Raw genomic sequence first — 12,995 nt, forward strand, 5'->3', positions numbered from 1 at the left:
ATTTTTGTAATAGTAGATAGACAGGGGCTGGGGATATAGCTCAGTAGGTAGAGTGCTTGCCTTGCATGCACAAGGCCCTGGGTTCCACACCCAGCACCAAAAAAAAAAAAAAAAAAAAAGTAGATAGAATGCCTTTATTTTATTTGTTTCATTTTTATGAGGTGCTAAGGATTGAACCCAGTGCCTCACACATCCAGCCCCCTCATCCCTTTTAAACCTTTTTTTTATAACTTTATTTTATTTATTTATTTATTTTTCTATGTGGTGCTGAGGATTGAACTCAGTGCCTCACGTGCTCTGCAAGTGCTTTTCCACTGACCTGCAACCCCAGATCCCCTTTTAATTTTTTGAGACAGTGTCTCACTAAGTTTCTTAGGGCCTTGCCAAATTGCTAAAGCTGGCTTTGAACTTGTGATCCTCCTGCTTTAGCCTCCCAAACTGCTGGGGTTACAGGTATGAACCACCATGCCTGGCATGTTGTTTCAATAATATGACTTTTAAAATTTGTATTAGGACCAGGCATGGTGGTGCAGTCCTGAAATTCCAACAACTTGGAGGCTAAGGCAGAAGGATGACAAGTTCAAGGCCAAACCTTGGCAACTTATCAAGACCCTCCCTCAAAATAAAATTTTAAAAAGGGCTAGGAATGGAGCTCAATAGTAGAGTGCCCCTAGGTTCAATCCCAAATACATAAAAAAAATTTTAAAAAGAAAAAAGTAGCAGGGTTGGTTGTTTAGCTCAGTGGCAGAGCACTTGCCTAACATACATGAAGGCCTGAGTTCCATCCTTAGCAACACACACACACACACACACACACACACACACACCCTAAATTTGCTAGGCGTGGTGGCACATGCCTATAATCCCAGAGTCTTGGGAGGCTGAGATGGGAGGATCGCAGGTTCTAAGCTAGCCTCAGAAACTTAGGCCCTAAGCAACTTAGCAAGACCCTGTCTCAAAAAAATGAAAAGGGGGCTGGGGTCATAGCTCAGTTGTAGAGCACTCGCCTAGCATGTGTGAGGCACTGGGTTTGATCCTCATAAAAATAAATAACTAAAATAAAGGTATTGTGTCCCTCCACAACTAAAAAACTTTTTAAAAAATGAAAAGGGCTGGGGATGTGGCTCAGTGGTGAAGCACCCCCTGGGTTCAATTCCTTGTATCAAAATATAAAAATAAAAATTAAAAGTATCAAAATAAAAAAGTTGCACATAGTGCAACTTCTGTAAGCCTTATGATAAGCATCTGTCCCTCTCCACATAGGCATCTGTTTTCATTTCTCAGCTATTTTATTTTCTGTTGTTTTCCTCCATTTTTCTACATAACTTCCTTATACTGTTATTGCTTGAAAAAAAATTTTATAAATATCTTTCTTTTTGAGTGTGTGTCAGGGGTAGAGGGTTGAACCCAGGGCCTCTTGCATGCCAGGCAAGCACTCAGCCGCACATTCCAACCCCTAGAACTGTTTTCAGTGTTGAAAACAAACCCCTGCCTTCCCACCTGGAAGCAAAGGTTTTTCTTTAAAGCACCCCTCCCATGGGTGCTTGTGTCTCCTCCCTCAATCCCCATGGAGAGGTCACAGTGCTGGGTCTGATTCCTCAGTGTTTAAGTGATGGTGATGTTGGTGGCCTGCAGCTGAGCCCTGTGATATGCCAGTGTTGGGAGTGGACTGAGCTCACCATAGAGAGCTGTCAGCACAGCCTGTGTCTTAGGGAGTCCTTTCTGATGCCTCAGTTACTGAAAATTCAGCCAGTGCCCACCATGAAGTCATTTTGTGCCATGGGGGAAAAGAAAAGTGAAATATAAAGTATAGGTCTTGCCCTGGTGAGCCCCTGGGGTGGCCTAGAAGACCAGCCTGACCCTGGAAGTGACAGTGGAGGTGATGAGGCCTGCCTCTTGTTAGGGAGCAACCGCGGCCATACTACCCCTCCCAGGCTCTTTTTGTGTGCCCGACATTGTGCTGAGGGCCTGCACATCTGTCTGCACAGCAGCTCCTTTGGAATGTGTCAGTTCCTGCTCAGGAGGTCAGATAACTTGGCCATGGCTGTGGCACTCGTGGGTAATAGAACTGGGATTAGTCCAGGGGAGGGAACCTTGGTGGTTATCTATTGCTTTGGAACAAATTACCCAAAACTAGATACTTAAAACAAATACAAGCATTTATTACCTCAGAGTCTTTGAGGGGCAGGGATGTGGGAGTGGCTAAGCCTGGCGGTTCTGGCTCGGTTCTCCTGAGGATACACTTGTCTGAAGGCTTGACCTGTGCTGGGGGAGCCACTTCCATGACAACTCACTCACAAGGTGCTGGCTGTGGACAGGAAGGCTCAGTTGCTCCCTTGTGGGTCCCTTGATGGCTGCTCGAGTGCCCTGAGGGAACAGAGAGGAAGCATAGTGCATTTTCTGACCTGACTTGGGACCCAGGTCACACACCAACATGCCTACCAGCTTCTCTATTTTGGAAGAGAGTCACTAAGTGCTCCTCACACTCAGAAGTGGAGGGTATTAGTGTCTAAGACTGCCAGTGTGAAGAACCACAAATGGGGTGGTGTAAAATATCAGGAGTTATTATCTAACAGTTCTGGGGTTTAGGAGGCAGATTGAGGTGTAGGCATGATCAGCACCTCACGAGGCTGTGGGAAGGTCTGTTCCAGGGCTTGCCTCTAGAGCTCCCTGATTTGTGGGTGTCTATCTTCCTTCTTTCCCTCCATTCGTGTTTGTCTTGTTCCCATTTTCCCATTCTCCCAAGTTCCCATTTTCATAAGCATACCAGTTATATTGCATTATAAAGAAACAATATTCCTTTTTCTTTTCTTTTTGGTGCTGGAGCTCTAACCCAGGGCTTCTCACCTGCTTAGCACAAGCTCTACCCCTGAGCTACCCCAACCCAAAAGAACCCAGTTTCAAATAATGTCACATTCACAGGTACTAGGACTTAGGACTTCAGCATCTTTTGCAGGGATACGATTCAACCCATGACAGGAAGAGTTTCAAAGAACATGTGGATGGATGTATTTGAAAACCCTTGCTAGGGGGAGAGAGTGGAGTTGGCAGGAGCAGAGGTCCAGGGCTACGGTGACCCAGTAGGGATGGCAGAGTAAGCGGAAGTAAGCCTGGTAGGAAGTGAGAGCCAGACCGAGGAACAAGGAGCCACAGGAGGTTGTTGAGTACAGATGCTACCCAACAAGGGCAGAGTTGTAGGCAGAAGCCCCTGGTATACATGCCTCTGACTGGAGGGAGCTGCTGCCTGTTACTTCCTAGCTGAGTGGGACCCTTTTGCTGCTGCTGCTGCTGCTGCTGCTGCTGCCTTAACCCTGGGAGTTACCCTACACCAGGCCTGCCCCAGGCCTGCCCCAGCCTGCTTCTCTGGTCCCCTTTGAGCTGGGGCCTGACTTTGGCTGCTTCTCTGCAGAGCTGGAGGCCCATGGGGACCTGGTGCAGAGTGTTGTCTGGAGCCGGGATGGAGCGCTTGTGGGCACGGCGTGCAAGGTAAGTAGGCAGTGAGTCTGTGGGCCTCTGCACAGGGCCAGCTGTGCCTGTACCTTGCAGGTGTGGCAGGATTTATGAAGCCAAAGGGCAATGAGATCAGGTGGGACATTTGTGAGCTCCCACCCCACTTGGGCTCTATCAGAATGGGCCTGAAGAGAGCCCCATGTTGCCCGTTGCTGGTGCCTGGCCTTTGCGATTTAGCTCCATCCTGTCCTCGAATCAACCTCACACTACTGCCTTAATGGTTTATCCAAACTCGAGGCTCATGTTTGGTGGCTTCCATATGCAGGGTTCTGTGGCAGCCCCATGCTGTTGGACATGGCCACCTTCCATGAAGGGTGGTACAGATGAACGGCAAGTTGTGACCTGGGATCTACCTCTGAAAGGGAAGTGGTACTTTGAGTTTGTCAGAGAGGCTGGGGAAGCTTGGCCTTAAACAGGGGCTGTGGAGCAGAGGTCTGGGGTGGGGAGTAATCCTGGGGCAGGTACCTGGCTGGACGCCAGGGGAGACAAGCACCCAGGCCTCAGGGGCAACAGGAAAGCATCAAAGCATTAAAAGTCAGAGGGCAGGGCCGGGGCTGTAGATCAGTGGTAGAGCACTTGCCTAGCATGTGTGAGGCACTGGATTCGATCCTCAGCACCACATGAAATAAAATAAAGGCATGCTGTACATTTACAACTAAGTCAGGGGGCAGTTGGTGGTGTGAGGTGAGCAGTTTTGTTTTGAGTGCTTTCCTGGCTGCTGTGTGGACAGAGCATGGCAGATGAGCAGTGTTCAACACTGGATGTTGGACAACTTTCTAAGGGATGGAAAGAATAATTCCTTAGCCGGGGGTGGTAGAAACCAGGGCAGACACGCACAGCCATAGGGAGGAGCGCTGAGTGCTAAGTGGTGGATTGTGTAAGGAGTGGACATCATGAGACTGGGTCCTGGGCTCCAGGAAGAGCCCCTGCACTGAGACCGGCATGTGCAGTAGGTGCCACAAGGTACCAGAAGGGCACCTTGTGTGGATGTTCTGGGCACCTCCCAGAGTGATTGTTGGTTGTTGAGCTTAAGTACCTGGAGCTGTGGGAGTAAAGCGTCACCTAAGTCTCTGGCCCTGGTGGTGCCCAGAGCTGAAGGTGGGAAATGGTGGGCATGGTTTATGTTCAGAGGCCAGGAGTGCCTCCAGAAGGAAATGACAGCTCATTGGAAGAAGGATCCAAAGCCTACAAGGAGAAGGTGGCAGGTAGAGAGCTAAGGCAGGGTGGTGCCTGGACCTAGGACAGAGGGTCCCTAGCATGGCCATGCACCAGGGTCCAGGAAGACCATGGGATCTGGGGATGTGGGTGGCCTTGGTGCTGTGCCGGACCTGAAGACACTATTAGAGAATGGGTAGGTAGCAAGGGCCTGGTGCCAGGGCCGGGAGGAAGGAGTGGAAGGGGTGGCAGGGATAGAGGTGACGGGAGTTCTCCTGAAGTAGAAGGCTCCCAGCAGTAGACTCCTCTAGGCCCATGGTTCACATTCGGAGGGACCCTATTCTCTGCCCTTTTGGAAGGTGAATTTCCTAGTCCTTACTGATTGTTTTTTTCTGGGTTGTTCATTAAGCAGTAGGTTCCAAACACTGAGAGGAAATCCAGTGGGGCTGCTGCCCCAGGAGTGCCCCTCTTCACTGCCTGCCTGAGGATCTCCTGGGGCCATGGTGAAGGGGCAGGTGGCCACTAGGGGGCACGCCAGCCCCTCGGATGGATGGCCTCTGCTGCCTGCGCCTGCACCTCCTTCACAAGTCTGCTCTTGCCCAGCCAGGACAGGGCCACTGCAGGGAGGCTGCATCCCCTGCAGGGCCAGCCCTTCAGGTCATACTATGGACTCCTGTTAGGACTTAGCCTAAAAGTACTGTTCCAGAGGGCTCAGGTGCCTCCATGGGGTGCTGTGCCCTGAGCCCCAGTAACCCACCTGTGAGTGGCACTGTTGTCCCATTGTCCTCATCCTCCTTCAGCAGGCTCAGGGCTTGCCCAAGTCACAGAGCTCATCAGTGGTTTGAACCCAGGCCCCTGCCTTTTCTCGCAGCACTGTGGGGTGGAGAGGTATTTCCCTTGACCTTCATCTCTGAGACCCGCTCTCCATCCTGTCCCATTTCCTGTGCCCTCTTTGTGTCCTTAATCTATAGTTGTCCTTGTCCCTGGATGTCTTCTTTGACTCTCACTGGCATTGTTTCTGTCTCGGTCCCTGACTGTCTTCTCTGCCTGTCCCTGGTTGCACCTTCTCTGCCCTGTGCTGTCTCTCATCCCCTTCATAAGTGTGGTCTACATATGTTACCACAGGACCCGTGGAGCCCAGGTTGTGGAGCACAGAGCTGAGAGGAGCTACTCCCTGGATCCTGCCTAGTGCTCACCCTGTGTATGGCAGTTGCTCAGTAAACTGCATCCGGGAAGGCTTTGCCAGGAATGGCACAAGCCCTTGGCCCCTTCCAAGTATGCCCACAAGGCCTGGCTTTGGAAGCCCTCTCGGCTGGTCCCTGCCTCAGCTGACTGTGCTCTCCTGTCCTACTCACTACCCCATGCACTCCATCATTATACCAGTACACTCCCACCTCCACATCATGCTCGGGTTCTTCCACCTTCCCCAAATGCCTTTCCCTTGCCAGAGTAAGAGAGCAAGTTCTGCTTGTCCTTTAGGGTTCAGCTCAGGTCTCAGTTCCTCCCCAAAGGTCCCTATGACTATTCTGCAGAGTACAGCCCTTGGCTACAAGTTTAGTGATGGCTGGGCTGTTTGCTCATCTTTCTACCCCCAGCACTCAATGGGGGCTGCTCACAGCAGGTATTCACTTGGTTTTCCCCTTCTTTCTTTTTCTCCCCTAGTACAAGGAATTGAACCCAAGGCCTTGTATATTAGGTATAGCACTTTACCAAATGAACTATTTCCCCAGCCCACTTATCTAAAATTTTGAGACAGGGTCTCACTAAGCTTCCCAAGCTGTCCTTGAACTCACAAGCCTCCTGCCTCAGCCTCCTAAATTGCTAAGATTACAGACTTTGCCACTGTGCCTGCCCCTAGTCCGTTTTAAAATTACTTTTTTTGGTACCAGAAATTGAACCCAAGCATGTTCAACCACTGAGCCACCTTCCCAGCCCTTATTACTTTTTATTTTGTGATGGGGTTTCAGTGAATTGCTTAGGGCCTCACTAATATGCTGATGCTGAACTCCAACTTACAAACCTCCTGCCTCAGCCCCCTGAGCCGCTAGGATTACAGATGTGGCTCAAAATTACTTTTATGTGGGCTGGGGATGTGGCTCAAGCGGTAGCGCGCTCGCCTGGCATGCGTGCGGCCTGGGTTCGATCCTCAGCACCACATACAAACAAAAGATGTTGTGTCTGCCGAGAACTAAAAAAAAAACACATAAATAAAAAAAAATTACTTTTATGTTGAAATGGGCTAGGGTTGTAGCTCAGTGGTAGAGCACTTGTCTAATACACATGAGGCACTGGGTTCGATCCTTAGCACCACATAAAAATAAATAAATAAATAAATAGGCAATGTGTCCATCTATAACTAATATTGTATTATTTTAAAAATATTTTAAATAGGGCTGGGGCTGTAGCTCAAAGGTAGGGCGCTTGCCTAACATGTGCAAGGCCCTGGGTTTGATCCTCCGCACTACATAAAAATAAATAAATAAACTAAAGGTATTGTGTCCAACCACAACTAAAAAATAAATATCGAAAAAATATTTTAAATAAAGAAATATTTTTAAAACAAGAAAAAAGAAACAGGGTCTTTCCTAAATTGCTAGTCTCAACTTGTGATCCTCCTGTGTCAGCCTCCCAGGTTGTTAGAATTATAGGCAATGCTGCTGTGCCCAGCAAGGATCTCGGCCTTTTTCATTTTATTTTGAGGCAGTCTCTCTGTTGCCCAAGCTGATCTCCAATTTGCCATGCTCCCACCTTGGCCTCTGAGTCACTGGGGTACCAGAAGTTTGCTCCCACCCAATTTATGGTTGAACCTTTAGTGTTCTCCTGATGTTATAGGCATAAATCATTTTTTTAAAATTGTCAATGGACCTTTACTTTGTTTATTGATTTATTTTTTTAAAATATTTATTTTTTAGTTGTAGTTGGACACAACACCTTTATTTCACTTGTTTGTTTGTTTGTTTTTATGTGGTGCTGAGGATCGAACCCAGGGTCTCACATGTGTGAGGCAAGCGCTCTACCGCTGAGCCACAACCCCGGCCCTTATTGATTTATTCATATGTGGTGCTGAGAATTGAATCAGTGCCTCACATATGCGAGGCAAGTGCTCTACCACTGAGCCACAACCCTAGCCCTAGGTATAAATTATCTGAAACAGGTATTTTGCAAATATTTTCTTGAGTCTGTGGCTTTGACTTTTGATCTTTCATTCTCTTGACAATGTCACAAAGCAGAAAAACAAATTTTCAGTATTTTTTCCCCAGTGTTGATGATCAAACCCAGGGTTTTGCACTTGCCAGGCAATCACTACACTGAGCGACAGTCCAGCCCAGAAATTTTCAATTTTAATGAAGTCCAATTTGTGAGATTTTTTCTCCCATGATCATACCTCTGGTGTTAGACCTAAAAAGTCATTGCTGTATCCAAGGCCACCTAGATTTTTCTTCTGTGATATGTAACAAAGGTTTTATGGTTGCATGTTCTGTGCTTAGTTCTGTAGTCCATTTTGAGTTAAACTTTTGTGAAAAAGGTAAGGTCTGTGTAGAGATTCTTTTTTCTTTTTTCCTGAGTTGTTCTAGCACCACTTGTTGAAAAGACTACCCTTTCTCCATGGTGTTGACTGGCTTCTTTTGTTTGTCAATGGATCTTTATTTTATTTATTTATTTATATGTAGTGCTGGGCCTTGAACCCAGTGCCTCACATATGCTAGGCGAGCACTCTACCACTGAGCCACAACCCCAGCCCTTGATTGGTTTTTGTCAAACATTAGTAGACTGTATTTGGGGGGATCTTTTCCAGGCTCCCTTGTCTGCTCCATCAATTTATTTCTCTTTTTAGTAAAATTGGGTTTGTTCTCCTTTATTATTGTGTTGATTATTCTGGGTCTTTAGCTTCTTCATGAGAATATAGAATCAGTTTGTCAATATTCACACAGCAACTTCTGGAACTTTGATTAGGATTGTTGTGTGGACTCTGTAGATCAAAGGTGGAAAGAACAGATCTCTCTATGATACTAAGTTTTAATATCCATACATTTCTTTGATCTTCCTTCTTTTTTTTTAATGGCACTTTTTTAAATATTTATTTATTTATTTATTTTAGTTTTCGGCGGACACAACATCTTTGTTTCTATGTGGTGCTGAGGATTGAACCCAGGCCGCACGCATGCCAGGCGAACGTGCTACCACTTGAGCCACATCCCCAGCCCCTTAAATGCACTTTAAAAAAATATGTTTTATTAGTTATTGAAGACCTGTATTTATTTATTTGCTCATATGTGGTGCTGAGAATTGAACCCAGTGCCTCACACATGCTGGGCAAGAGCTCTACCACTGAGCCACAACCTAACCCTTTCCTTCCCCCGCCCCATCTCTCTCTCTCTCATAATAGAGATGGAATCCAGGAGCACCTTCCACTGAGCTGCATCCCCAGTCCTGTTATTTATTTATTTTTCCAGATTTTGAGATAGATCTTGCTACACTGCCCAGGCTGGCCTTGATCTTGAAATCCTTCTGCCTCAGCCTTCTGAGTTGCTAGGATTATAGGTGGATGCCACTGTGCCCAGCCTTCTGCAGTTTTTTCCATCAGAGTTTTGTAGTTTTTCTCATATTTTGTCAATACATATTTTGTTAGATTTATAAGTGAACATTTCAACTTTTTGATTCTGATGCAAGTGGTAATGTTTTTAATTTTAAATTACACTTGTTTATTTTTTATAATATGAAAATAGGAATCTCTGAAACAGAAGTAGAGCTGCACTCAGACATAAAAAGGACCTGCTAATGAGCCCCCACTGCCCCACCCCTGGTATCCAGCATTGACACCCTTGCCTGTGTTGGCCAGGACCTTCATCCTTGCCCAGAGAATATCCCAAACATATGGGAACGTGGTCACACAAATAGAGATTTTTGTTTATTTTTGACCACAGTAGAATCACAGTGTGCCATGTTATTCTGCAACTTCCTTTTTGCACTTAACAATTTATTATGGACAGTTATGGCCAAGCCTATAAATAGGGACACAGAGTCTGCCCTTTCTCTGCACAGTTCTTTTTTTTTTCTTTTCTTTTTGTGGTGCTAGAAGTTGAGGGGGCCTCGTGCATGCTAGACAAGCACCCTACCACTGAACAGTATCCTCAGCCCTCTGCCCCAGTTGTCTATGTATATACACTTGGGTACACGTACAGATACACAGATTATTCCACAAAAATGACTTGAACGAGATCTGGGAGTTTTATTTCAATAGAGTTCTTTCTTTTTTTTTTGTTCATCTCTGCTCTCAGGTAGTATGGGTCAGTAACTAAGCTGGGTGAACTGTTAGAAGGTGTTAGCTCCATTTTCTGATTGGAAGTTCAGAAATGCCATCGTCCGAGGAGCCAGGACGCCTTGTGCAGGGCTGGACATGGCTGCAGAAGCCTCCTGCTGGTTCTGGGTCTGCATTCTCCTTTTCAAGGGTCCTATTGATGGCCCCACTCTATAAAGTCATTGGGGAGACAGGAGAGGGCGTGCCTGTGACATGCCTGGTTCATAGTAGGTGCTCAGGAAGGTGAGCGGTTGCCCCCACCAAATGTGGTCTTCTGGGGGAAGTGGGCAGGAAGCAGGACCGATCTATGACAAAGGAGGAACTGGGTTGGGGCATGTAATGCCAGCCCCGGGTACAGAGGCAGGGGCCAATCAGAATCTGGAGTGAAGAAACGGGCTGACTCTAATTGTATATTTTCTGTTTCCTCTTCTTTGCTTTTGCAGGACAAGCAGCTAAGGATCTTCGACCCCAGAGCAAAGCCTGAGGCCTCTCAGGTGAGTTGTAGGGGTGGTGGGGTGGGTGGACACCTCCATGCAGGATGAGGACCCAGAGGTTGCAGCAGGTGGAGGAGGGCGGGCAGGTTCCTGGTGCAGAGACCCATGGGCAGTGGCTGCTTCTGGTAGAGCTCTTCCTGGAAAGCCAGTTCTGGGTCCTGGGAGGGCCTGGCTTTGATCACAGGGTAGGAGCAGCCTGGCTGCCCACAGGCAGGCGGAGGAGGTATCCTGTGGCTTCAGGAAGGTAATTTGAGATTTCAGTTTCCTTCTTTCCTTTGTGACCCTCACCCCCCACCACACACACTCTCCTTCCCTGGCATGGTCAGAAGAGACCAGCAGAGAGTATCCCCCAAGTCTCCCACCCTCTGTGCTCCTCAGGCCTCACAGAGACCCCTGGGGTAGGGAGGGCCTATCAGACCTACAGGACTGAGGGTTTCTGCATGTTTTGGTTGCACATGTTTCTGCAAGTGTATATTGCATGGGGGCACGTATGGCCATTTGCATTCCACATAAGGAGGCTGGGACCTGGGTTCATGCAGCAGACACAGAGTCATTGGGAGTCATTAATTTATCCAACAGACCTAGAGGCAGCAGCCAGTGAGCCAGATACAGTGGCCCTGCCCTGGGTAGTACTGGGGGCTTCTCTTTGGGAATGGATTAGTGCTTCTCTGAGCAACTGACATTGGAGCTTCAGCCTAAGTTTCATTTCACCAGGGTGACATGCACAGATGTCCTGAGGTAGAATGAACTTGTCCCAGAAGTCTGCTGAGGGACCCAGAGGGGAGGCAGGCCATGTGAAGAGCCTGTTCCCTGGGCTTTGGAAAGCCCCTAGAGTGTTTAAGCAGGAAGTGAGATGAGTGGATTTACTCCCCGCCCCATAATTTTGTATGGTGCATTATAATTATACATAATGATGGGATTTATTATTACATATTCACACATGCATATACTATAAGAATATAATTTGGGGCTGGAGCTATAGCTCAGTAGTAGAGCACTTGCCTTGCATGTGTGAGGCACTGGGTTCAGTCCTCAGCACCACAAAAAAATAAGCAAATAAAATAAAGACATGCTATCCATTAAAAAAAAAAAAAAAAAAAAAAAATATATATATATATATATATATACACACATATTTATTTATTTAATATATGTGTGTGTGTGTGTGTGTATACACACACACACACACACACACACACACACACACATATATATAAAATTTGGCCAATATCATTCCCATTATTTCCCTTTCTTCCCCCTCCTCCCCTGGTCCCTGTTCTCTAGTAGTCCTCCTTCAGTTTTCATGAGATCCCCCACCTTTTTTTTTCCTTTTTCTTTCTACCTTCTGCACATAAGAGAAAACATATGACCCTTGACTTTTTGCATTTAGTTTATTTTACTTAACATAATGTTCTTAAGTTCCATCCATTTTCCTGCAAATAACCTAATTTCATTGGATTTAAGTTTCTGATTTCCAATTTGTGATCCTCCTGCCTTAGCCTCTTAAGTAGGTGGGAATTTTCTAGAAACTGAAGTCTTCTCCCTCAGGGAGATGAAGTGTAGGGTCCTACTGCCAGCTCTGGGGAGACGCTCCCTAGCAAAGGTACACACCCACACCCTGTCCCCATTTCAAGGGCTTAATGCCCACCTAGGGCCAAGAGTAGACCATAGCTCAAATCTGGTAGCCTGAAATTTGAGTTTTGGGGGGCCAAGATGGTACAGTCAGTTCCATTCTGGCTGAAGACAGAAAGGAAGCCCTATGTGACAGGTGAATTGAGATGAAAAGTAGTTTGGTTACATTCCGCCTCTGCATCCTGGAGGGGCTACCTGGCCTCCTCCACCCAAGGGGACATTTGTGTCTCAGAGAAGTGTGGGTGTGGACAATAGGCCTCACCTGGTAGTTTTCCTTAACTCACCTCTAAGCCTTTACCCAGAAAGGGGTCCAGGCTCTACTTGGAGGATAAATTGAATCCCCCCTTTCCCAGGTCGCCCTCTGCCCAGGGCCTCAGATGCTTGGCCTGGAGTGCCTGCACTCCTACCCGCTGGGCATGCCATGCCCAGCCTCTGGGCCAACCCTGGAGTGTTTCTTCCTTCTCTCCCCTCCACGCTAACTCCTTCCAGCCCCTGCCCTTCCTCCAGCAAGGCTGAGTGGGGGCTGAGGTGGAGCTGGAGTGGCTGCTGGCCAAGGGAGTCTGATTCCTAGTGGGTGAAGGTCTGTGCCTGGAGGAGCCTCTGAAGGGGCTGCAGCCAGGAGATCTGGGAGGAGCGAGGGCGGCTCCCTGACTGCAGAGACTGCGCCTGGCGCCTCGGCCCTGCTGGTGCCTTGCGGGGGCAGTGGGCCTGGAATGCCGCCCTCCGCCTGGCCCTGCCCCCCACTTCCGCCCAGGGCATCTGGCCCACACCTGGCTTCTATTAAGGAAACCACTGCTGGCTGCAGGGGTGGGCGTGAGCCAAGGGGCCAGCTTGGGAAGTCCTTCTAGGAGCACCTTCTCTGAGGGGGCATGGCTGGGGCTCCTGGAGGATAGCATCCTCCTCCA

The 12,995-nt window shown here is 47.9% G+C and overlaps 1 protein-coding gene across 1 annotated transcript in view; it reads left to right on the top strand.

Moving 5' to 3' along the window:
- The window catches only part of Coro7 (coronin 7), a 55,440-nt gene that overhangs the window by 9,399 nt on the left and 33,046 nt on the right, over window positions 1-12,995 (top strand). The window contains exons 6-7 of the mRNA XM_076839767.1: window positions 3,410-3,486; window positions 10,408-10,458. Of these exons, the coding sequence (XP_076695882.1) occupies window positions 3,410-3,486; window positions 10,408-10,458 (128 nt within the window). The remainder of the gene's footprint in view (window positions 1-3,409; window positions 3,487-10,407; window positions 10,459-12,995) is intronic.

The sequence above is a fragment of the Callospermophilus lateralis genome, chromosome 19 (assembly GCF_048772815.1).
Source record: "Callospermophilus lateralis isolate mCalLat2 chromosome 19, mCalLat2.hap1, whole genome shotgun sequence".
Lineage (NCBI taxonomy): Eukaryota > Metazoa > Chordata > Mammalia > Rodentia > Sciuridae > Callospermophilus > Callospermophilus lateralis.